We start from the raw sequence: 26,796 nt of genomic DNA on the forward strand, positions 1-26,796 counted from the left end.
ACCCAGAACCCAGTAATTACAGTTACATGTTTATCCCTCACTGCAGTTAGTTGGCAAAGTAACTGTTATTTCTCCACTGTATCCATATTTACCAGATATGAAAAATCGGGACAGTATGAATTCTGCTCCTATTTTAGCACTTGCATCCATTCAACAATATAGGTATCCGTTCCTTTAAGCAAAGAAAGACCAAAATAAATCTCTCATGAACCATCTTTACCTCATTCAGGAACAGATGGGCCTCATATGACTGCATGAGCCGCTGTCTCCTCTCTTGAGCCTCTGCCTTCAAGGTTTCTACAGAAGTTTCAAGCTCCTTCAGGTGCTCCATAATCTTGCCAGAGGCTGAGTGGCCTCCCCTTACCAGTTTCTGCCCTGTACTAAGCACTGCTTTGGTCAAAGCATCTCGACTGCTTATCTCATTCTCCAAATTCTGGAAAGAGTAAAGAGTAAAATGACAGACCAAAAATAAAAGCTATGGAGATTTTTATACCAGATAATGTAGTCATGTAATTCCATTATAAATTTGTTTTCTATACACAAAGATGGGTCAGAGGTGCAAAGTCTGAGTGAATGCTCGAAGTGGAGTGGAGGAGTTTTTTAGGGTGAAGGAGTGATGATAGAAATCAAATATAGCCATGAAGTTTGGACCTTGGTGTGTATCCACCTCAGAGTTTGGAGGGAATTGGTTCTAACCACAAACCTCTTATCTGTAGATTCCACTGAAATATACCCACTTCTACCCCATTACACGGTGTTTCTTGAATTAAAATGTGACTAGGGAAGAACAATCAATTCACCTGCTCATCAGTATTTATCACTTGCCAATACCTTTGTAGAAGATGCAGCTTTGCATAACAGCCATTGCAAACACTGTGGGTACACATACTACCAGGCAGCCAAGAGGACAAGGAGAGAAGAAAACTACCTGAACCAGTTCTCAAAGACTTTACTTGAAATTAATTTTTGAAGACTGGTAGATTTTAAAACAACATGCATACCTCCATATACCCCCTCATATGAGATTTGCCTGGGTGGGCAAGGACCATGCCATCAGTTTGTCTGTGGGTGGATGTGCATTCCACGGCTAACTATGCCTGAGCACCTTGAGCACAAACAAACCACGCCATTTTACAATTGTTCTGTTTATTTTCATAGCTATGAAACACGCATTTTCAGAGTTAGACTGCAGTGCTGTGTTAATGTAGAAGACGCCCTCTCTGAGGAGAGGAGCTGCTTTTTCAACTTAAGTATCAGACTTGGCTGCAAAAAAACTCTGATTCTAATCTTGCCTTTAACTTCCCCCTATTAATTTCAAGACAGCCACTATGTTGTTGAAAAGTGACACCATATCTGACCCCAGCAGAATGGAATCCAGTGGCAAAGATTATAAAACATCTTGTACTCTGTATTAATAATAAGCTAGCAGCATGAAGAACAACTTTGCAGTTGAACATTTAGGAACATGTATTCACAGTACTTCATTTATAACAACAGGAATTTAAAAAAAAAAAAAGGGGAGGGGGGAGTGAGGGGAAAATCTGTTCCAAGCCAAGCAGCTGTGCGTACGCATATTATATTTGTGTGTAAATGCAGTTTTGCAAGGAAGTTGTGGTGTTTTGGTTTTTTTTTTAGGTTGATACATTTCACGCACAATGTCTTTTGTGGTAACAAACCAAGGACTGAATATTGCAAATATGGCTCATTAAGACAAACAATAGAGGGTGGAACTAATAGTATATTCAATTCTTGACTGTTATGTTACCTCTGACATTTGTTTGCCTGTAAGCCAACTTTAAAAAAAAAAGGTGTAGAGACTCTAGCTACTAAAAGATTGAGAATTCAAAGGTTATATTTTAATCCTGCTTCCAGGAGAATAACAAGCAAAATGGCAGGAAGAATTGGCATTTTATTGGGCACTGGTATTATGGTCTGTATCTCCCATTCTCACAGCTCACTGAAATATTTTGAGACCTGGCCAATTAACACAAAGATAATTGCAGCCTAAAGCAGTATCTCCACTGTTCCTTCAGTTATCCCAAATATTTTCTCAGATTAATTCAGCTCAAACATTTCTTTCTTCTGTGAACCTAATTACTTCCCTACCATGTCAATCAGCTCATAATTTTTAGGAGTAATTGCACACATAACAACATTTATACTTTTAATCATGATGAAACAAGCTTTTTGTTCTTACTGTCTAATCTCAGAGTCACCAACTGCATCTTGCTTAAATACAGAATTTTTACAAATATGAGAATTACACCAAATACTAAGAAGGTGCAAACTATTCAGAATATACCCATCGGTCTTACTCAGGAATATTCTGGAAGATGCATTTAAAAACATTTTACAGTTCTTTGTTAAATTGTGAGTACACCTAGGATAAATCAACTTTTTAAGAGACTTCATCCCTGTCCTAGTATGTCACTTGTGGCAGTCTTGACATTTTACCCTGAGGACATTTCAAATTTTTTGTAAGTTCAGGTTTTTATTTGTAGACATGCAGATTGCACCAAATGCTTGGCCTTACTCTCTCCTTATACATGTATATATATCACACACACTCCCACTTTGTACGATCTTCTGTCTTTCCCAGCCCTATTGCAGATTGCACAGATTTTCCCCAGAGGCACTTGACCTGGCACTTAAATGGGCTGTCATTTGCTAACATTAAATACCAATAGCTGCTGGAAACTTTTAGCAGGAATTTTTTTTTCTTCCACCTCGTGTTTGCAAAGAGACAGTGCTCCTTATTAAAAAACGATTAGGAAGGCAGCTGCTGTTTTATGGGGATTTGAGATGACAGTGTTCCAGGCATTGCTGTCTCTGATGGCCCATCTGAACCTTGTGAAATAATTCAGCAGCTATCTTGAAAGCTACCACTGGAATGAAGGTCGGCTAAGGATCATCATAATATCCTGTTAACTCCCTCCCTCCAGAGTAGAAAGAGTTTTGGGGAAAGATGTTTTCCTGGGAGCTCATCCTGAGACATCTCAGCAATGATTGCTTGCATGTACTTACTGAGTTTCAAAGCATATTTGTTAGGACATCTGTTGCCCAAAGAAGCTATGACAGCATGCACCACAGTTTGTAAAAACTATTTTGTGTTGCAAAGGCCAGGTTTTGAACTCAGTTCACAGAAAGAGCCAATGTGTCCACAGAAAAGCATATGGTGTGGTACCTACACCACTGCAATGATAAGCAGCATGGAATCCCACACGTTGTCAAGTCATGAACATATCCTTCGAAAAATGTCATTATTATCAGATAAGGATAAGAGTAATCCCTGGCATCATGACTCCTCTTAGCCAAAGCACAGCAGGTGTAGTTTGCCAGAGGCAAATTGAATTCCGTGTTCTCTCTTTGATTCTAAAGACTGAGAATGGTTCTGACATGATATTACCTGGTGCTTTTCTTGTAGACTCTGAACAGTTGCCAGGGATTGGCCATAATCCCTGGAGGAAGCCATGGGGAGCTTCTCATGAACCCAGGCCAACTCCTCATCAACATCTCGGAAGAACTGGTACTGAAGTCTGCTTGCCTCCAGACTCCCACGTCTCTCCTGCAGAGGATCGCGTAGACTTTTGTATCTGCAGGTTTTAAAGGGAACCCAATGAGGACTGCAGATTAATAAGGAATGAATGCAAAATGTTCTTTTCGGAATGATGTAGAGAAGGAAAGAAAAAAAAAATATGCAGGGAAGAAAAAGGCTAATAAAAATAGGAAAAAGACGGCAGGAGACAGGCCAGGCACTTACACACCTCTGCACCAGTTGATCCACTCTCTCTTCTAGTTCATCAGCAAGGAAATGTTTCTCCTTCTGGAATTGCTGAGCTGTGACCACAAGCTCTTGCAGCCGGTCCCTATGGCTAGCAATATCTTCCTCCAGTTCCTCTTGTTTCTTCAGATGACTGTTCAAAACCACCAGATCATTGTTACTATATGGTGCTTTCAATTCATTTTCCACATCTTCCAACCATTTCTCCATATCCTCTACACTTCGCTGAAAATGAAGGCCCTGAGGACAAGCAAGAAGAAAGGTCATTTAAACCTTTAGGACAGACAACATGATATAAAAATCTTGGCCACTTTCAGTAAGAATTACACACAAACATGGAGAAGCTTCCCAGTGCTCAGTGAACTCTTCCCAGATATGATGGTGGTCCAAATGAAGAAGAGAATTCCGTCAGAGTGAATGCAAGAACAGATGCAGAGAACATCAGGAGCTAATCTTACTTGTGTTGTGCAAATATAAATGATGGACTCAGTACCTTAAAAGGAAGCCATTCAAAGAGAGCGCTCTATTTTATACTCACAGAGTGTCTGATAGCCCATGCAAAACTCACTCTCATGAGAAGTCATGTGCCTGGAGCTAGAAGAATTAAAAGCAGCTGTGGGCTTCTTTCTCAATGTGTTGGAGAAAAGATGCCATTGGAACAGATGCAGAGAGTTGACATGTATGAGTGAACACATTTTCCTTCAGTATCCCTCTCTGGAATCCTGATCTAAACCAGCAGCAGAAAGCAGAAGGGAATGCAGCCTACAGATCCTTTTCCCTCCATAGGGATCTCCAATTCTCCCACCAATTCCATTCAGTCCACATTTAGTAGTTCTTTTGCTCTAATGGTCTTGAGGAATCAGGTCTGATTGTATCAAGTGACACACTTGTAGATGAGACGAGTAGGAAGGCAGCCGTGCTATCTCTGGAAATGACACCAAGACCCAACCACTGGCATCCCTGTATTACCTTGTAAGCATCCTGCAGCTTGGCCCGTTTATCCTGGCAACTTGCTAGCAGTTCCTCCCATAGCTCTTCCATTTCTTGTAGTCTGGACTGAATGGCTTCAGGGGCATAGTGCCTCTCACAGAGCATCTTCTCCCCTTCCTATAGCAGAGAGAACAGTCAAAGTTTTCTTCCTTTGCTGAATGCACCAGAATATATCACTTTTACCTCCATAAACAAAGTCTACTGGCACTGCTATGTAAAGGGCTGGCTGCAGCCATCACTTCCTGACATAAGAGATAGAGGCTGCAGAGGCAAAGAAAAAACAGATAAAGGCAAAACGCATATTGAAACTAGGGCAGAGACTGATTTTCCTGTTTTTCCGGCCTCTAAAATTATTTGAAATGCTAGAAGACAATATTAGAAGACAAAGAGTACAGAGAATTTTCATTACGCAAGAGCTACATTGCCTAAAAGCTGGCAGGGAGCCTAGTTTGCAAGCACTCAGTTTTTTCTGTGATGTCCCACATTCTATGATCACTGTTTGAGACTGCCCAGCCGCCTGTCCTTTTCTATTCCTTTCCTTGCATGTTAAGAGAGAACTATCTCATACAAGTGAACCACTGTATGAGATAATAACACCTCTTTTAACCATGTACCATTGTACTACTGTATTATGTAATAAAAGTCTATCTGCGTTTCTAATCCCTGAGCTGCAGATGCTTAACAGGTTGGCAGAAGACGAGGTAGAGGGGGCACAGCAAGACCTCTGTCAGGTAGAAGAGTCTGTAGGTATATCCTTAAGCTGAGACCAAGTGTGCTTTAGAAAGCTTAACTGAGCTATTTCTACATTTTGCAATGGGGAAGAGGGGGGACAGCAAGAGAAAGATGCTATACCAGGACAGCAGATGTTAATTTTCTTCTAAAGAGCAACTACTAAGGCTATTCCCAATGAAAAAGACAGGGCATCAAGACATAATGAGAAAGAGATTGTGCAAACAATTCATTAAAAACAGATTAATTTAGAGAGAATTGTAACTCCACCCTTTAACCCCTCTGTTGTGTCTGCACACAGTGAGGTTAAAAGGTTTTTTTACAAAAAAAAAAAAAGGGTTTTTTTTTTCTGCAATACTGGATGCAGGTGAGTCTGAGGAGGCAATCTACCTTTAATGCTTAGTTATCTATTGCAAAATACAGCTAGTAAGCACTGTGCTGAAAATAAGGTTAATAAACATGTAACAGTCTGTCCTTCCAAACTCATCATCTGATCACAGCTTCTGCCAAGTATCTGACAAAGCTTGTCAGACTTCCCTCATATCTCTCCTACTAGCATGTCTCTGCAAAGGCAACACTTGAAAACTCTTCTTGATCCTTTTTATTGGATACATCTTATCTGACTTGTTGAAGTTGTGCATCCAATCAGCTAGGTTCCCTGCTGGAAAGAAACAGGTATACCTCCAATGTGGCATTCACCCCAGAGAGAAGTCCCTAAAGTCAGTGGATTGAATCTTTCATTGAAAGCACCCATCTCTTTCCATTGCATGCACAGTGAATATAGATAGCAAGCTCACACTAGACAATAAGAGAGAAGTTGAAAGAAACCGATGGACACAGAAAGTTCCTGATGGACTAAAAGAATAAGCTTCCCAGTCCCCTCAGAGACAATGTGAACGATGTCAGTGAGGGGACAGTGATTCCCCCTCGCTTGTTCGAGATCACTGAAACTCAGACTGTCTGCAGAGTCTTTCATGCCAGTTGCCCACCCTTGCCATCAACCCTGCTTCTCTCACAGATTTGATGGAGTCCAGGCGATTTCTATTGGCCATGATCTCTGCTTGGAAAGTCTGGTGCTTCTGCAGTTTGGTCTGCAGATTGCTTGGATCCTTCCAGCTATCATCCTGGGCAATGCTATTCTTCTCATTGATCCAGGCAGCCACCTTTGGGGAGGAAAGAACAGAAGTAGACACAACCTTCAGTGTTTCTTCAGCTCCAACTTGCCAGGCTCTCCTCTAATATGTATAAAGCATGGGACTAGTGAGTGGGGACACAAATGAGTTGTCCTTCTGAGGTTCTGCTTCCCTAAGCTCCTGTCTTTCGTAATGAAGTCACCCCTGTATCTCTGTTTACCAGCACTGTTACCTGGAAAGGGGGCTGTCTCCATGAGATAGTCCCCATGCAGTGGGAAAGTGCATGAGCACCTGTGTGCATAAGGGAGAAAGGGCAATTATCTCCCTATTTCTAACCTACTGTCAGTATCTCACAAGAAAAAAACTAATTTGTCTCTTCCCATGAATTTTAAAATGGTGGCACATTCCCTTTTAATGCATTTATTTCTTCTGCATTTTGCTGGCATCCAATGCACAGTAGATCTTTCAGCTGGTGACTAGATGGAAGCTGTGACTTGAAAGCTGAAAAAAGATCCCTTCACTCTTATCCTCATCTTTCCCAATATCATCTCATTCCAGACTCAGTTCCTTGATTTTTCTCACAGTAAATTTCTTCAGGGATTCAGATCTATGCAGCGCAGTATGTTTTAAGAAACCAAAATACCATGAATCCTGTGTAATTGTACCTCAAAGGAATTCCTCAGCAACTTCTGCAGAAGCCTTGATTCCTCTAGCAGACGTCTGCGAGCAGCAGCATTCTCCAGCAGTTTCTCTTTTCTGAGATGAAGACAGATGTGTGAGGCAAAAGCCCCAGAGTGAATTAGATAGGATAAGGGTTTTCAATTTTCATCTCTAAAACACATGTGATCTAATGATGGAAGATTCTCTAGGAGAGAAATGTCCATAATATGCAGCCTCCCATGATTTGGACTGTCAGAGAAGATGCTCAGGACACTATAGGAAGGATTACTAGCAGATAGATATGTTTAAAGTACACACAAATTCTGTATATATGATATCTGCCTCTAGGAATCCCCATTATTGCCTTTCAGGGTACAAGAGAACATAAACATGCTCAAATAAGAACATGTTTCTTATATGGAAAGCCTGTGAGTATGACAGTATTTGTCACAGATAAACCAAAACTACACTATCCTTTAATCTTTTTTCCAAATGTGGACCTGCAGCACTTTATTCATGTTAATGCAGGCATGAGATAGTTTGATCATATTAATAAACTCATATGTTCACTTTAATCATAAGGGATCTCCAGTCTCTCTTCGTAAATTTTACGTATATCTTTTCATCTACCATAGCACTGAATACAACTGCTTCTACTGTCAGCATTTGTTTAAGATGAATAATATGCAACGTGCTAGGAGAAATAAAGTAATTCACAGGAAAGGGCAAGATCTGATCAGAAAAATTGCAAATGCCCTAATAGATAATTTGAGCACGGCTTTAAGATCAACCCCATTAGAGCAGTGAAAAAGCAGTTGTGTAGCAAATGACCTTTCTTGATGGTATTTAATGATAATGAAGTATTTAATGGCACAGCAGGCCTCTGTCAGTGTTTGCAGCACTGTACCTAAGGCCAGAATACAGAATTACAGGAAAACTGCCTTTTTCTGAATATTGCTTCCCCTCCATTTAACTGTATTTTGGAAATCTCCTAATGAAATATTGACTAGACTCAGGCCAATTTGGCAAGACCACAGTGCAAAGCGCAAAGTTGAGTAAATGCAAACCAGTTTATGGTTCTCTTAAATCATTTAAAGATATTAGTCACATGGGGAGAATCTCATTCCAAAAGAGATAGGTGGCTGACATGGGAAGGGTTTGACTTCACCTCCTCAGAACGGCCTGGCATCTGTTGGTGATGTTGTCCGAGTCATAATGCTTGTTCTGCGTTAGCTGCTGAGCAAATGAAGCCATCTCATCAATTTTCTCCATCTGAGCTTCCAGGGCTTTTTCAAACTGCATGTGTTTCCGCTGTAGGCTCTCCACACTAGACACTGAGTCCTGGATAGAATTCAACAAAGGGAAGCTGCTTTCAGTCAAGAGTTTTTCCATCCACAACACTGATAATCCAGAAGCTAAATGGCATTTACCCCACATTTGCAAGCTGTCAAGAAAATGTATTGGTCTTTGAAATTTATTGGCATTGAATCTAAGACTTGGGGCCTAAATAATGTTCTATGCATGGTCTGAGGCCATTATTTCAGGGTCAAAACTGAACAAACTGCTGGATGCTTAGCTTCTCCTGCATATTGTTGTGCTGCATAGAACATATCACTTCTCAAGAGATAAAGCATCAGCTCCTAATCGTAAATCAATCTTAAGACAGATGCTATTTTGGAAGCAAATGTGGGATGCTGTCCTGGTTTCGGCTGGGGTAGAGTTAATTTTCTTCTTAGTAGCTGGTACAGTGCTGTGTTTTGGATTTAGTGAGAGAATAATGGTGATAACACACTGATGTTTTATTTGTTGCTAAGTAGCGCTTATCCTAAGTTAAGGATTTTTCAGTTTCCCATGCTCTGCCAGCAAGCAGGTGTACAAGAAGCTGGGAGGGAGCATAGCCAGGACAGCTGACCTGAACTAGCCAAAGGGATATTCCATACCATAGAACGTCATGCTCAGTATATAAACTGGGGGGAGTTGACTGGGTGGTGGGGGGGCGGATCGCTGCTCAGTCATCGGTCAGCAGGTGGTGAGCAATTGTGCATCACTTGTCTTTTCTTGGGTTTTATTTCTCTTTTTTTTTGTTATATTCCTTTTCATTACAGTTACTATTATTATTATATTTTTATTATTATTAGTTAGTATTATATTTTATTTTACTTTAGTTATTAAACTGTTCTTATCTCAACCCATGAGTTTTACTTTTTTTTTTCTCCGGTCCTCCTCCCCATCCCACTGGGAGAGGGGATGGGTGAGCGGCTGCGTGGTGCTTAGTTACTGGCTGGGGTTAAAGCACGACAGATGCCAAACTGACATCAGAGTTAAGTGAACAAATATGTCACAGAAAGAGATTAAAATTAGAGCCTTGGTTTCAACCCATGGAATCTGGAAGAGCTCAGATCCAGATTTGAATTTGAGGACTGGAGTCTGACATTACAGTTAATCTGGAGAGAAACACAGAATTTGACTTCTTGTAACATTTGTGAATCCCAAGCTTAATGACTCAGAGTTCTCTTTTCAGCACCCCTCTGCACTTTTAATTTTAGAATCAGTGGTGTCAAAATGTTGTTACTGCAATAAACTCTGCTTTCCCACTATTCTAAAGGAAGCAATAAAGCTAAAATCAAATGGGTCAGAAAAAAAATCTAAACTTCTGGGTGCTTACATGAATCTTTGGAAGGGAAAGTACTCACAGAGCATTTTCTGTACATTGCTGAGCTAAATATGACTGGAAAATGGGTGGCGGCTTCTAAGTCTCATACACTTCAACAGAGGGACTGTAAATACATACCTCCAGGCTGAAAATTACAGAGACAGACACCAGCCACTAGCATTATATGTTTTTCATACCATTTGTACCAGTTATGTTTACACTGAACTCTGAGATGTAATTGTAGTTCCTGCAGAGACAACTGATTTATTAGCACTACCTATACAAGGTGCAGGGTAAACTAAACATCAGAATGTATATCCAGCATCCTGCATAGCTTTTGCAACCTATGCATCAGTCTGTGGTTTCAGTTATTGCAGTGTTACTGGTACCTGAGGTAGGTAATTTAAAGCTACACTGGGTATGTCAGCAGTGACAGCAGTGATGACTTGCACACTACTGGCAAATGCATTTGGGTCAGATATGACCAATTAGAGAGATGCAGTCTCATTTTCCTCCTATAATTGGAGTAGTTGGACTGTTTCATTACTGTTGGGGCTGAGAATCCTATCCTGTGTGAAGTATCAAGGAAAGAAATCTGATCCTAAACCGTCAACAAGGCGAAGCAGTAACTTCAGAAGGAGAAAGATCACAGGAAGGTTCAGAGCACATCATCATACTTCACAGCTTCTTTTCCTCCAGACTGATTGCAGAGAAAATTGTAATTTCTTGGAGCACCTACCCCTAAGTCCTCATTAGCTAGGAAAGCCTCTTTGCTGCTGAGCCAGCTCTCAGTCTGTTCCACATAGCCATAGAATTTCTGTATAGGGAAAAAAAGCAGTCATAAACACGGTGTAAAACAGAGGCAAACCTGACTTCGGCAGAATACGCTGAAAAAACCAAACTTCCAGGGCTATTTCAAAAATTAACTGCACAGCACTGGATGGCAATAAGCATTAGATGCTACAAAAACCACATGCATAACAATTATTATTGTAACTTTCTCCTTTATAATATGATTATTTCTTTTTGTCTAAGACATAGGATACAATACAAGTACTTGTAGCTTGTTTGCTAATAGTGTAGAGTGTGCTGTGTAAGGTAACTGGCCAATAAAAAGGACAGTAACATGGCCTGAAATAAGTAGAATGTAATACATAAAGAAGCATGAAAGCAGCCCTTACCATATGGTTTAAGTTCTCATATATATGAAGCTTTTTCGATGGGACTAGTACCACCAGCTGTTATTTAAGGTACTTGACATTCCCCATTGTAAAATCTCTGTTTCAGTTATTTCTAACTTTTGCCAACAAGCCATTTGAGCAGAAATTTTGTGAGATGACTGTTACAGGGAAGTATTTCTGGAAAACCACAGCCAAAACAGTTCTTTTCTTAGAAAAAAGCCAGGGAAAAATACAGTATTCTGTCCATGCTAAATTTTTCTTCAGATGATTTTTTCTTAAAATACTTGCCTGCTTCCATGTTTTTTGGGGGAGGTTATAGAATTTGGTAGAGTAGTGATGTGCCATTTTAAGTATGTGCCTTTTGCCAGCTGCATGAGAGTTTGACCACATTTTGCTAACTTTTATAGCCTTTGGAAAACATATAAGCACATATTCCACAGAAATTTCTTTAATTTGTAAAGGTACAATTTCTAAAAGTCCTGCCACCAGTGAATGTGCTTGGCCCTCAGCATGCCTTCTAGAAACCGGTGAAATATACATTAAACACTGGGTATTATTAGCATATCTTTCATTATACCATCTTATAAATTTGCTGTTTATAGCAAGGAAAGTTGTCAGTAGCATGTGCATTCTCTGTTGAATATCTTTCTACTCACCTGTAAATCTTGTGCCTGAAACAATTTCATATATTGCTCCTGCCATGCTTGGATCAATTCAGACCAGGCTTGCTGTAGTCTGGAGAGGGACCGGTGAATCTCAGGGGTTGCATAGTGACCAGAATTGGCAAGTTCTTGACCACAGTCACTGAGAGAGTTGAATCTTTCCACTCGTGCTTCAATCTCCTCCTAAAATATATTACTAAGGTTGATGTCAAGGGTTTACAGAACACCAGTTATTCAGAATACAAGCCTTAAGGGGAAGAATATGGGCTGTAACTTTCCAACACTAATATTTATATGGAAAATCATTCATCTTTGAGCTATGTTACTGAAAGAGCATAGAATTGCCTAAAAGAAAATAAACGTGGACAATAAATGACTTTATTGCTCTAGGAACAACTGGTCTCCAACAAATCAAAATTAGGATTAAATTAGAAACAGATTAGAAAATGCTTAGATATAAATGAACACTGTTTTGAACATCCATAATACCATATCCCCCCCCAGTTTTCCTGCATCAAGGTGGTTCTTATGAGAAACAGTGCCTAGAATTTTTCCTCTCCTGCCAAATAAGTTGGCATCAGATTATTACGTTAAAGACACAGTTTTACTTTATTTTGTGGTGTTAAAATGAAATACATTTAACTTTTTCACCTGGTCTGAGGAACGAGTTATGCCTACATACTGAATCCTGAAGGTGAAAGCATTACAAGCAACTATGACCCCTGCAAACTGAATGTGGAATTCCTAATGTAAACAATTTGAAAATAAAAATAACCATGCGCTGAAATAATACCACGTATTAACTCATAAACCACCTTAAAAACTATGGCATGTACTATTAAATGTCTGAAATCAGAACTGCTGTTTTTAGGGCTTTTTGGGGGGATGATGTTGCCCAATCATAGATAACACAGCTGTAAGATAGCCATTCTATTTTTTTTTTTAATTCAGATTAGCATCTTATGTTCAACTCTAGTCTCTCCTAAGGACTTTGGTTTGAGCCACTAACCTGAATGAAAAAAACCTCTCCATTTTTCTTGTCCTGTCTATAATTTTAGTTTAGTCAATCCAATACAAAAGAACATACTGCCTGGATTCCTCCTTTTCTGTGTGACTGTCTCCTCAGAGCCATTTGGGTTCCTTTACTAACAGATATTAAAGACTTAGATCTTGCTACCATCTAAATTTGGAGTACACTACATCAGTGGTTTGGGGTATTTCTATTGTGACAAAGAATTATTAGTAAAAACATTGTTAAGTCTGACATGAGAGAGCATTGTTAAAATGGAAGACTGAAAAAGGAGGGCACTTCAGGTACTTCATACTAAATTCAAGTCTAGAAAATGAATCAGAATCTACAAACTATTTGTGCTAATAATGGGACCCACAAAGCACCGGGTATTAGTCGTGATTCTGGGAACATGATTTTTAGAAAAAGTAGCATAACTGCAAAGAAAAGGTAACACAACAGCTGAAAGATAGCGATGATGCTTAGGAAAAAGTAAAATATTAACTTTTTTTCTAAGGTTAATTAACAATATCACTCCTTTTAGAACACCCATCAAAAATATTAGCCAAATTAGCCACGAAAAGACTGTGTGGTAATTAGTACTGGGATATGAAGTGTTTCAGAACTGAATGTGGTACCTTCCAATGGTAATTTACTGCCCTGTGTGAGACAAACTGCTGGTTTTATTTTCCTCTCAGGCAAATGGAGTATGTATGACAAAATCTAAGTCAAAGCTAGAATTAACTGGCATTAACTTTTTGGCAATCTGAATAAAGAGATCAGCAGTGAGCATGTTTTGGTACTGAACCAGCTTTTTACCTACAGGGTTGGACAGCAGTACAGGTGAGAGCTAATGGGGCTTTCTGAGACTTTTTGCAGAGACATGAGCTGCCAAACAGCCCGTGGGATAGAGTTCTGTCAATACATAGGTGACTTCTGTCCCTAGCCTGTTATTGAAAAGTCTTTTCACCATGTTATTGACAGATGCATGCAGCAAAATTCTGCTGTGTCTGCAGCAATTAATTCCCATGGGAAAGATTTCCAGTATGTTCAGCTGGAAGCAATGATGATACTTGCCTTTCTCTCCTGATGCTCCTCAATCATGCTTTCCGCTTCATTTGCACTTTTAGGAAGCCCCCCTGCTTCCATTAAACCTCTGATGTTTTGGGTCCAATCTAGCATCTCCTTCATCTCCAAGTTAAACTTCTGCAACTGATACGAGGCTGCCAGCTTCTCTTTCCTGCCACACAATGTGCAGTTCAGCATTATCCAACACAGAATTATCTAGTTGCCTCTCCCTCCCCATTTGCAGAGGAAGGTATCATAGGAGAAGCCAAATGAAGTGAATTCAAGCCCCCTAGCTTTCCCTTACAGCTCCTAACAGTCCTCACGTTAAACCAAAATCACAGGAGATGCATGCTGCCTTGGAGACAACATGCTTACCTTATTTTCTACATCAGTTCATTAGGACAAGAAAGGTAAAAAAGCCTTCATAGCTCTTGCTTCCAGCAATGATTACAGCTCAGGCCTAAGCCTTTCTTGTTTTGGAAAGATTCAAGAAAAAAAAATCTTCTAGAACCATCCAAAAATCAGTCTTTCACAAAGGCTTCATGATAGACTTAATTTGATAGTCTGGAGGCATTTTAGTAACATTATTTAGTGGGATAACCCACAAACTCATTGTATTAGTTTTCCCAAAGTCACATCAGTGGAACTTTTCTTGTACCAAGTCACACTTGTTCCAATGCAGGTGTCTCAGCTGCCTGTATAAACTTTGTAAAGGATCCTCAAAAACTTTTAAAAGGCCCCTGGCAAGTAGATTTGAGACCCCGGGGAGCAGCTTTGCTCCTGCTGAGAGATATTAAGACCACTAGAAGTCTTTACCTTTGTTTGGCCTGTCCCTGGAGTTGTAGCCAGCTGTTTTTCATCTCCTGTTGCTTCATAGTCAGTTTGTCATTTATGGATGGATTCTTTGTGGAAAGGCGGAAAGATTCCAATTCCAATGGCTGGGAAGAGATTTATAGTGGGGTGAATTTATGCCAAATGCTTATATTTGTTCCTGAGTTTGCCTTTCAGGAAGAATAGTTCATTTTAAGATCCCAGTTTACAAAAGCAGGTACTTAAATTACAATAACAAAATATACAAGGGGACTTGTTATATGCACAAAAAATACATATGCATTTGTGAGCAATCATCCATGTGAAGAAAGAGATGTGTGTGTTGCTTCACATGCACAAATGTTAATTTACAATTAAGAAAGTAGTTCTGCAGAATAGGGACAAACATACAGGAAAATGAAGTGCTAATTGTAACCTCTGTTAGCTTAATCTAACTAAGATGAGTAACAAAAGCTATGAAAATATGGCAGTATGCAGAAGCAACCAGATTTGCCTTTCAGCAGAAGACTCAAAAATTGTTTGTATCTACATCAGCTAACAGCAGCGTCAAAACACTAGTTTCAGTGTAGACTTCTAGTTGATGCTGTTTTCCTTAACACAGCCTGATAAACAGTAATGAACACTCACCAATCCAGGTTTAAAGTTGGTATCTTTATTGTGGAACTCCATCAAATTGATGAAAATTATGAATTTTAATTATGCAGAAAGGAGAATATGCCAGGCTGGTTTTAATCCATAAGAAAAGTACAGATATTATACTTTGTACATGGTATTTGTGGTAGCATCAAAAAAACCCCCAAACCTTGCTCATCTTTCTGTTTCCATGCAGCACTCCCCCATACAGCCTTGCTAATACTATCTGTGGAATACTGACTAGTAATCACCCACATTTCATATGAGAATCAGCTAACAAAGTTGCAATGTGTGGAGGTATCACACATATTGTCATCATTTGCATATTATTGTGAAGAAAAAGTTTAGAGGAAGTTTGCAACAATATTTTATATATGAAAAGGCTTAACATTCTGGCCAACAGTGAAAACTGTGAGAGGTTGTCATAGGATTTCTACTACTGCCGTTCAGCTGAAAACATTTCTTTTTATTAAAAATATGCAATTTTATAGGAGTTCAGACCCATATTTAATGCTCAGAATTAGTCCTAAACAATGCAAACTGGCCATTTTACAAAATCCAGAGCTGATTAGGCAGGCAATTATAACGTAAGATTTCTGGTTTTGATGTCTATGTCAGAAAACTACATGCACTGTGGGTTTTGCATTTTAGTTCGAAACGGAACTAGAGTCATGATTTTGGTTCAAGTCAGTACAGAAACTGGGGGAAAGATGGAGAGTTAAATTTGGATTCCACACTTTCCAAAAGATATAGGACAGTCTAATCTGGCTTGTAGGTAAGGGCCAGAGAATGAGCTAACATGTTAAAAAGGGACTTATCTTCTTAGATTTGGTGCATCAGGAAGAATAATGTTTGATACGATAAAGCAGGATTAAGCAGCACAGTATTTTATTGAGAAGAAATCTGTGCTGCATTTGCATTGCTGTGCAATTCGTACTAATGAATCTGAAGAGTCATGCTGATCTTTTTGCACCATGTTTCAAAGAAGCAAAAATGAACTTTTTTACAGTATCTTCTGCACTTCCCTACTTCTTACCTCCATTTTGGACTTAATAACACTGATTTCTCTCTCCATCTCTTCATGCCTTCGAATCAGGTTTTCCACACTTTCCACATCTTTCCCATAATCCAGTGCTTGTATCAGTATACTCTGGAGGGGGCAATAGGATATGCAAATGGTGAAGATGACAAAAAGCAAAAGGATCATATCTTAATTCTTTCAAATAGTCTCCTCCTTCACTTCTTTGTATTGCCATCTGAATGTTCTTATTGTCTTTTTAAATATCAACAGGGCATCTTGTCTGCACTCCTTACAGAGATGGAACAAGAATTCACAACTCTTTGAACAGTTGCAATCCAACTTAAGGTGGCTCTGGCCATTCACATATAAAATAAAGACAGGAATGCTTCCCTGCATTTCTCAATCTTTCTTTTCCCTTTTTTTCCATATACCAAAACAGCTAAATATTTCCCATTAAATTTTGGCACCGAAATTTTCAAATGTATTTTATCAAAATATGGAAAATAAAATTGACCCTCAGAATCCTACCAGAAATGAAATCCCATACAGTGAAGAAATACATTTGTAGAAGTTGTTATAAAAATTTCACACCCACAGCCTTGTAACCTTAAGTAGTACCACTATGTATCTACCTACTGACTTATAATTAAATTAATATCATTAGTTATGTGGATGAAATAATTAGTTTTTATATAGCCTTTTTGTTCTATTAATCTCAAAATTATAATCCAGGATAGGCATTTTTACCTCCATTTTCTGAACGCATAAGATTTTTATACAACTTTTCAAAGTTGCATATTTAATATGTCTGCATTGCACAGCAGGGAGAGATATGCAAGCTAGTGCTGAATGAACTAGCTTTGAATTTGGAACACCAGAGGTTGCTATATTGAAGCTAAGCAGATAATTCAGAAAAAGCTCTATGGTAGCTCAGCTAACTGGCTTTTGGTATTCAGAACCGACTTTGCTCAGCACTGTCTGAAGGAGATGAACACCTGTGTCAGTAACACAGCAAAAAATACACACCAGTCCCTTAGCTTCTTAGATTTGTATCCTACTTACTGCATTTTGCTGCGTTCCTTCCTTGTGGAAGGATTTACTAGACCACATGGAGATGTCTACAAATGTAAAGATGCTGCAGCTTAATTACTTGTCTAATTCTCCTTACAGTTAGTAGAAAGGAGGAGTCACTGCTGGAGCACAATTTATCTCATCCTCAAGAGGACATCTAAAATAGGTCAGATGCACTGAGCCCTAGAAGTACCTGCTTCTTTCTACTGACTGTGGAAGAAATCATGGATGACTACTTTGGACATAGCAACTAGTCACCTAATCCTAAAAGTACTATTTAATAGGCAATACCATTTGACTAGAGATCATTAATTAGACTCATAGAATCACAGAATAATTTAGGTTGGAAGGGACCTCTGAACATAATCTAGTCCAACCCCTGCCCAAAGCAAGGCCACCTTAGATCAGATTGCTCAGGGTCTGATCTAGTTGAGATTTGAATGTTTCCAAGGACAGAGAATCCACAGTCTCTCTGGGTAACTTGTTCCAGTGTTTGATCACTCTCATTGTGATTTTTTCACTTTACACCTATTTGGAACTTTTCTTGTTGCAGCTTGTACCCACTGACTCTCACCATTTCACTATGAACCGCCAAGAAGAGTCCAGCTTCGTCTTCTCTAACTTCTCATTAGTTAAGGACAGCATCCCCTTTATTGCAGACTCTAATCTGTAATTTCTCACAATACAATTCAAATGTACCTTTTTAACCGTGAATGTCTTAGAGTTGGTAATCTGCAAAGTGTTTAATGACATTTCAGCCTTCCTACAAACTTGATACACAGACACCTATTAAAGGTCACTGCTGGATACTCAGTATCTCTCTAGCAATCAGCATGCCTGGGTTTATCACTGTTGGCAAAATAGAACATTTTCCCATTTCAATTAATCAAAATCTGAGAACTCACCTTCTCGGTAATTCTCTCTGTGATGTCATCAATTTCTCTGATTAAGGCATGAATCTCTAGGGCTCCCTCTAACTTCTTCCTGTATGCATTCAGGTTACCATGGAAACTGTTCCACCTTTTATTGAAAAGAATATTTTAGAGGTGTATTTCAGAGGTGAGGATTTCCACAATTAATTTTCATGATGCTCAGATCTAAGTAAAAAGACAGGATTTCTGAACTACCTTATGTATTGATCCCCAATTCCCCACAATAGGGGACACATCATAGAGATAAAGCATTAGCCTGACAAGACTATCTGGTTATACTTATTCCAAGTTTTCAGGATGGCATGGGGGTTAAAAGCTGAAAAGTACCGATCCAGTTTCTTTAAACTCTCAATAACCTCACAATCCCTATCTTCATGCTTTTGGTTCTTAGCTAGTGGGCTGTGAAGTAGCAGAAGCAATATGTTCTTCACCAGGACAACTATGTGAACAGATGGAAGTGTCTTAGCTTCATGGATCTAGTATGTAAAGTGCTGCGAAACAGCGTATTTGCCTCCAAGGCTAGAAACATGACTTTGGCCCTGCTGGATTAGAAATCCTTCTGGCTAACTGCTCTGAGAGTCCTGAAAGGCAGCTCCAGTGTCTGATGTTTGATAGTCATGATGCTAAAGAAGAAAATATATGTCGCAATTCCTCCATTTATCCCAGCCCAAGACACCTAATCTTCCCTTCTTGTTTTTGCTTTACACAGAAGCTTTAAAAGCATACTCACTTCTCATTGAGCTGTTTCCGGCGCTCATATATTGTCTTTGTTTCTTCCTTGTTCTGTCTCTCCAGTTTCATGGCCAGGGCATTGATAGCCCTGATGTGAGCATCGTCCACTGTCATCTCCTGTAAAGTAAGAAAAGGAAAAAAGGTATGTGTTCAAAATGCTTGTGACTGAGTTTTGCACTGAGACATAAAAAACAACAATAACAGCAACAAGCAAGAGTTTTACCTCACTATCAAACATTTCAGACACATGGCGTTTGCTCTGCTACAACTGCTGGTGTTACCAGCCCCTGATGAGAAGACAGTAAAGGCAAGAAAGAACATGAATGACTATAGATACAACAATGATCTAGGTCTAGATGAGGACCCTCAGAGCTTCATTTCTAAGCCAGGCATTCCAGCAGGGGCTCATTTGTTGAAGAAACATAGGTGCAGTTGCTGGTTACATAGGTGGCTGCTGTGGAACAGCTGATGTGTGGCAGATTGTTCCTCTGTCAAACAGGTAGTGACTTGTGGCTCCTAGGCCTACTCGCTGTTTCTTCTAGATAGGCTTCTGTTGAGAACTGCCTTCTGAACTGTTGACAACAGACTTAAGATCCATACAGCCTTGAGAAACCCAGACAAACCCATGCCATTGCGTTTTCTTCTAAAGCAACATCACTGCATTTTAAAAGGTATGCTAAGTCTTCGAGGCAACTTGCTTCCCATGTACATACCATAGAAAGGATAATATTTGCACATTGCACATATAATCTGGACTATAGTGGAATAATTGTTCTTTTGGAGCATGATGGATGGCCAACACTGAACACTGCTCCAAGATTCAAAAACATTGTCTATTTTTCTAAGAACAGTAAATCACAAGCTTAGCAGGGAGACATGAAGCACTGGCGTAGTAGAAGCACAGCTGCAAGATGCCAGCACACTGTTAACAGAAGTATTGACTCCATTTGTATTTTATTTATGCTACATCCATACCAATGTGCATGCTTCCATATGTGCTTTATTATACACAGCCATAAAGTAAACAAGAGAAACCAGTAGACAGCCAGATATTCTTCAGAAACCCTGCACTCTGCTCGGAAATAACAGCAGCACAATGTGACAATATGAGTAGAGAATCTGGCAACCATCAATGCAGGATGACTGCTCTCTACCCTGATCTCAGATTTGTCTAGTGGGGAAACCTAGACTGGATGGATGCACACACTGTGCCAGGCCCAGCCTGCTTCTCTTTGTATCACCCTATGAAGTACTGTATAACTAAGCATCAGCTATGAGGGTATCATTATCCCAGCCTTTTTCTGTAGGAGTCATGTTCAGAGCGGTACAGGAGCAGCGGCTACAAGCTGATAGTATCTAAGTCCAAGAGTTTCCTGTGGCACATAAAATCTACCTTAGTTTATGGAAACACTTTCCTATTCAGAGTCTTATGCTGACTGGGACACTAGGTTTTTTTCTTTCAACATCCTTCTTTTGGCTGGTACAACCTGTAGCAGAGCCCTTGCTCCATCCCTTAGCTCACAGTTCAGCTGGTGAGGACTGAAGGGCCAATGAAGGTCTCTTCACTTCACTAATTCCCTGGTGCTGAAGCTGAGCATTTTGGCTCTCTACCCAAATCCAGTACTAATGCACTGTCACAGGAAACTCTGCTGGGCTCTGGAAAGAGGAGCTCAGGGTTTTCTCCTAGGTGTCAGGCATATCTATACTGTTACTTTGCATAGAAGAGGATTGTCTCCTGCTATTAGGCAACAGAAATAGAAGATGGGAGCTGCCATAACAGGAATTGGCAGCAAGATAACAGGCAAACAAAGGATAAAGAATATTAGGAGAGAACATTAGAGTAAACCTAACTCACAAAGTCCTGATACACCTCTTTACAGACCTTCCTCACAGCTTCCAGACTAGCAAATCAGCACAGTAATCTTTCCTGTGTGACACTCAACCTGTTAGTCTACATCTGTAGCAGTTCACACAAACAGAGAGAACAAGAGGCTGCTGCAAATGCATCCCCTCAATGTATGGCCTCACAGCTCTCATGGTGGGAGCTGAAGCACATCACAAGGAGGCCCTTGTTGTGGCAGGGCCTGTTCCCCAGCGTTCCCAAGGTTTGGTGCCCAGGTTAGCACATCTCACTGGGGGAAAGAGAGGCAGCTGGCATGATTCAGCACCACAAAAGAGGGTCAGAGATCTCAGCACAGAAAGGTGAACTGTGCAGCTGTCTTGTCACATGGCTGCTATCCAAAGTGTAAACCATTGCTCTATTTTACTAAATGTCTGATTATTAACGTTATGATTCATGACTAACCACATGTGCTGTATAAACAAAGGCCCCCAAATATATGTGCTTCATTTGGATGAAAGAATATGAGAAACTTGACTGTTCCTCAGGAGGAGAGGAAGGGAGAAATAAAGGAGGGAAAAGGAGAAAGTGGTCAATTTTTTTTTACGGGCTTGTTCGTGGAAGGTCTATATCAACTTTCAGATTCAAACAAACATGGTTGAAACAACCATTTTTAATCCACTTTTGGGTGGAACTCACTGTGACTTTGTGACTGCATGAACCAAACCGGAAATCTGCTCAAATTCAGGCTCACACAGCCAGCTTTCCAGTCATGTAATGCAATCCAAAATTTTAGGTTGTGTCATGAGCACCTGACAGCTCTGTTTAGACATCATCAAAGCAGAATGCACAATGAGGGAAAATTCTATCTTTTTTAATGGTTTATAAAGTGGCAATGCTTCCTACCCCCCTGATCTTTCACCTCCTCAGGGTATTGGAAGTGTATTTGCTACCTGGATATACTGCTGGCCTGAAAAGTTAACGGCTGCTTCCAGCCACACAAGGAATGTGCATGGAAAACATCTCTTACCCCTGATGTTGCTCCACGGAACTCATTCAGCTTTTTCACGAGCTGCAGGCAGTGTTCATAGTCATTTCCCACATCACCTACATTAATCATGACTTCCTGGGGAAATAAGCAGCAGACAGGCAAACATTCAGGCTAAGAGTACAAGAACACAGCATGTCCCAATCCTTATGCTGATGCAGTAAGTTCTGTGATGTGTCTGTAAATCACTGACCTACAGCTTCTGAAGTAGTCTCTTCTGATCTTTAGATAATTATGAGACTTAGTCCCAACTCCCTCTCCAATCTATTACTGATTATGGAAGCAACCTCTGCAGGAAAACTTAGTGGGTTAAGTGACTCTTCCTTCACTCTTGCAAAGAGAAACTTTCAGATTTGATACACAATGAGAGTGAGTGCGAGTTGCAAAACGCTTCAAGTCTCTTCCATTCTAGTCTGCTTTCATTTCTCTGTCTCGATAGAGAGACACGAGACAACCACCAATAATCACAATCCCTTTATGTGCACATTTTACATGAGAACGTGTGCTAATACTGTCCAACTGACTCTGGCATAGAAACACTCCAAAAAATTTTTAGAATTTGTTGAGTCATTCCTTCCATATTGTTTGTAGAACATGTCATGATTCTTCCAGGCAAAAGCCACTAAGAAAATATCCTGGAAGATGACACATTTATCAGAAGTTCACTGCTAAATAGCAAGTCTCTAGGGTGCTGCTTGGGTTAAATACTAGAATCCATTTACCTTCTCCCTGATCCAGGCTTCCACCTGGTCCACCTTCTGGAGAAATTCCAGGAAGTCCCGGCTGTCCTCCAGCATCTTTCCACGGGCAGCAACAGCTCTCTTCAACTTCTCCCAATGCTCCTGAAGCATGCGGACTCGGCGACGGATCTCTCCTGATTTTGGGTGGCCTTTTGATACCAGGGCTTCTCCTTTCTTCACATTCAGAAGAAGAAATTAGAAATTAAGGTTGCCACTAGTTTTTAATGCGATTACCATGTTACATGACCTTTCTAGAAGGACTCTCTCACTTTCCTAACTTGGACTGCACAATAAATTACTAATAAAAATTCTTACTGCCCAAATGATACCACTTAGCTGGAAAGCTTTCACGTCTGGAGGGAATCAAGAACACTAGGATTTGAATATTTCCCTGCCAAGAATGACAGTCATGGAGTGGAAGCACCAAGAGAGGTATTACAGATGATTGTGCCCTTCAGCTATGTGATTCACCTAGTTTCAATAAGAATGTTCACAAATTGGGCACGAAATCCTATTTACCTTTTGTAGGAGTAATCACCCCAGGCAAGGAAGAAGTCAGTGATATCCTCCTATTCGGGCAATAAGGAAAGATGGAAGTTCCCTGGATAGAGCAATTAACATATCTCTCTGTTGTAAATTAACAGCATTACATTTCCATTGTGTAGCAACTGGGTTCTTGTCACACAAGTACGATAATTGATACAGAAGTGGTGAACAAGCTACCCTTCCTTTTAATTTCATCTATCTGTCCTTTGGATAACTAGCAATAATCTGTAAAAACACTAGCAGAGTGAGAGAGTTACCTTATTAACAGCTGTGATGATTTCTTCATTTGCTAGAATCTCTGCCTCAAAGACCTGATGTTTCTGCAGCAGCTTCATTTTGTCCTGCAGATTGCTAGGGTCTTGTATGGAAGGATCCTCTAGCTTCTGCATGCGCTCACTGATCCAGTCTTCTGCCTGCAGCAGTGTGAGGCATCAGAGTTAGCATGACAACTACATACCGTCCTGGGGCCTCCCCCCAAGACATGTCATTGTTCTATGCAAGTGTCTATGCCTGGGCTAGGTAGATTGAGCTAGGAGCTGACAGTGGCTCTCCAGTTTCTGAACTATTCTACTTAATAGGAAATAAAAGCAGGTAGGAATGAAAATATTTTTTATCTGACCACAAGAATAATGAAAAATTCCCTGAATACCCCAAATTTTATCACAAGCCATAAACAGATTATACAATCTTCTAGATTAGATATAGAGAATCCTTGAGCAGATATGCAGCCTTGACATGGTAGACATATTTAAAATGAGATTATGACAGCTGAGCCTTGGATTTAGGGCTCTGAGTTGCATCTCCTATCTCTGTCATTGACCTACCTGTAAGCTGGGTTAAGAGTCTTAAGAATTCTGTGCCTCACCTATAAAACAGCACTAACATTTCCTGATCTCAGCAATGTTGTGAGACCTAAATGGAAAATGCAAAGCAAATAAAACCTTACTGATGGGGCCAAGCACTAGTCAGATTATTTGAAAGCAAATACAACTCTGTTTGCTTTTACACTTCATAAAATTCAAAATGGTCTAGTCAGGAACATCAGATTCAGACACGCAGGTGAACCATGAGGACTAACAAAGCAAGCGTTATGTGTTACTCTTAGGAAATTCTTTTTTTAGGGGATTTACATGTATGCAGAATAAAATAGACAATAGGATAGTGAGTTTTCCACAATTTTCTTTAAAGTCTGATAAACTTTAGCCCTTAGCACTGAAGGAAATATTTTCTATCCATCAAAACACTGCAAATTGAACACTTGACATACGTTGTAACTGATCCTGTTGTCCTCAGATCACTGAAGTAACCTAACGTTTTGACAACACAAGAACAGGAAATTGAAGCCAGCTTTATCAGTTTCAAAGCATCTTGGCTGTCCTTGTGGTACTGTGCTACATGCACACAAGACTTGACAACTGGAGGATTTTCTCAGTTAATTAATGATTTGAAGTGTTGTTTCAGCTGCTGAAATTCTATAAACAATAACAGAAATAGCTTTCACTAGCAGCCTGCTCTCCAGAAACTGTTCCCCTCCAAAGCACAGTTAGAGACTCAAACAGGAGCCTTATGTCAAGGTTGCCCAGGACAGCACACTGTCATCTGCTGTTTTCATTTCTGACACCCTCCTCACAAGACAGGGCCTTCTCCCATTACCCAGCCACACATTAACGCTTTAACGTCACTTAACTGACTTCTCATTTGAATGGGAGAGGCTCATCCATACAGTTAGGATGAGAAACAAATTAATCCCCTGTATATAGGCACTTAAGGGGTGATTTCTCTCCTACTTTTTAATAATAAGCAATGCCTTAATGACAGACTGAACAAAGCCATTAAAAAAAAAAAAATCACATCTGCAGTCTTAGTGGCTTGGTTTATTTTAAGGGTGGCTCTAGAGAGTGAGAAATCCTTCTCCTAGCCCCATGTCCACGTTCAGATGTGAAGCAAGGCTGATCTGTTGTCCCAAGACCTTTCTATGGAAAGACTTATTGTCTGGACAGGAATTTTCACTTTATTGAAGACAACAGCGAGACTAGTGTTATGCTCAGTGTAGGCACATGTGACCAGTCTTATTTCTATGGAACTCATAAAAAATGTGGGCACTATCAATTTAGAAACCTACATTTTCAGAACATCAGTTACTGCAACCTCAAGAGCACAAAATTTTTGTAAATTACATCATTGATTTTTAATAACAGAAATATTTAAAGCCTATAAAGGGATGTGCCTGTTCCAGACATCTAGAGATAACAACTAATTCTCTCTCTCACTCCTCTGAGAGAAAGTAGTAAATTTTTTTTATTCTCTTGTACAGAAGGTGAAAGGGAAAGGAAGTTAAGTGCCACTAATACGATGAGCAAGTTTGAGACTCACTGTTAAAGCTCAGAGCCAGCTTTAGAAGTCAAAACTTTCAACTTTATGATCTTTCCTCTGCAATAACTCAAATACACATATTTCTAAGTAGCAACCTGCTCATTTGCCTTCCATATTAATACTGAGGTACAGACGTCATGACAACAGGATAGTCTATAAGTCTGTCTCCCTTCTTTGGGACTAGAAAAGCACCCTATTTCTACTGCAGGAGAGTGTGTCCTATTTTGTGAGCTGCATGTAATCTCTTGAGTTAGTCGTTGCGGGTTTTGTGCAGAAAAAACAAAGTCCTATGTCCTGAAAAGGGTACAAACTGCAGCAGCTAGCCTTCTAAGCAGACTATATGATGTTGAGCTCTCCATCTTCTCATCAGTAATCACAGACCGTGTTGTCCTTGTACTAATGTGTGTAGCGCTCTGTGTAATTGCTTCTAGAGAGTAACTAGGAGACTTTTAATGATGACAGTGATTACTATTTTCTGCTGACCAAAAAATTCTGTTTGATCAATAGAAATGACTTAAGATGATTGCAGGAGGGAGAGTTTTCAGGGGAGTGGGACCCGAGCTAGGTCCTACTAGGGTCTTGTTCTCCTAATAAGTAAGAATAAGCAATGACCTCATTGACTTCACAGCTAAATTCAAAACTCATCTCTGCAATTTAACTTCCCATTGGGGATTATTCTCATATATGAACTCGTACACACCCAGAACATCATTAAAATCAAATTAAACATTCCATTCTACCCAACAAAGAGGAAGAGAGATATTATTGTAAGATTTTTTTTTTTTTTAATTCCTTGGTGGCATTCACATTCTACAGTAGTAGGCAATGAATTTAGATTGGCAAGGTAAATGAGCAGGTAGTTTGAGAGCAAAAACTCCCTATAGAACTCTTGGCTGAATTTATGTGGAGAAAGTGGATGAGAAAAGGGAAATGTTCCTCACTATACAGGGCCAGATCCTCTGCTATAAGTGTGTGGTTCAAGAATGAAGGGGGACCCCAGCCCAAGCACTGACTTGACAATTATGGAGAGATGGGAAGAGATGCAGAAGTATTCCTACCTAATGGGTTGATTGTATCTCTAGGAGGGCATTGACAGTTTCTCTACCAGAGAGAATGTTGGCAGTTCTGTGACCTTTCCATCAGAAGTACATTGCTCTTTTGAA

The 26,796-nt window shown here is 39.9% G+C and overlaps 1 protein-coding gene across 1 annotated transcript in view; it reads right to left on the reverse strand.

The window, feature by feature from the left end:
- SPTBN5 (spectrin beta, non-erythrocytic 5) overlaps positions 1–26,796 on the reverse strand; it is a 102,444-nt gene that overhangs the window by 15,974 nt on the left and 59,674 nt on the right. Inside the window, exons 36-52 of the mRNA XM_050898302.1 lie at positions 23,518–23,673; positions 22,697–22,888; positions 21,957–22,052; positions 19,085–19,203; positions 18,328–18,442; positions 16,367–16,480; positions 14,683–14,804; positions 13,876–14,038; positions 11,784–11,972; positions 10,686–10,763; positions 8,462–8,634; positions 7,299–7,389; positions 6,517–6,663; positions 4,751–4,888; positions 3,765–4,021; positions 3,407–3,593; positions 221–433 (exon numbers count right to left, since the gene is read on the reverse strand). Coding sequence (XP_050754259.1) covers positions 221–433; positions 3,407–3,593; positions 3,765–4,021; positions 4,751–4,888; positions 6,517–6,663; positions 7,299–7,389; positions 8,462–8,634; positions 10,686–10,763; positions 11,784–11,972; positions 13,876–14,038; positions 14,683–14,804; positions 16,367–16,480; positions 18,328–18,442; positions 19,085–19,203; positions 21,957–22,052; positions 22,697–22,888; positions 23,518–23,673 — 2,550 coding nt within the window. The remainder of the gene's footprint in view (positions 1–220; positions 434–3,406; positions 3,594–3,764; positions 4,022–4,750; positions 4,889–6,516; positions 6,664–7,298; positions 7,390–8,461; positions 8,635–10,685; positions 10,764–11,783; positions 11,973–13,875; positions 14,039–14,682; positions 14,805–16,366; positions 16,481–18,327; positions 18,443–19,084; positions 19,204–21,956; positions 22,053–22,696; positions 22,889–23,517; positions 23,674–26,796) is intronic.

The sequence above is a fragment of the Gymnogyps californianus genome, chromosome 5, assembly GCF_018139145.2.
Source record: "Gymnogyps californianus isolate 813 chromosome 5, ASM1813914v2, whole genome shotgun sequence".
NCBI lineage: Eukaryota > Metazoa > Chordata > Aves > Accipitriformes > Cathartidae > Gymnogyps > Gymnogyps californianus.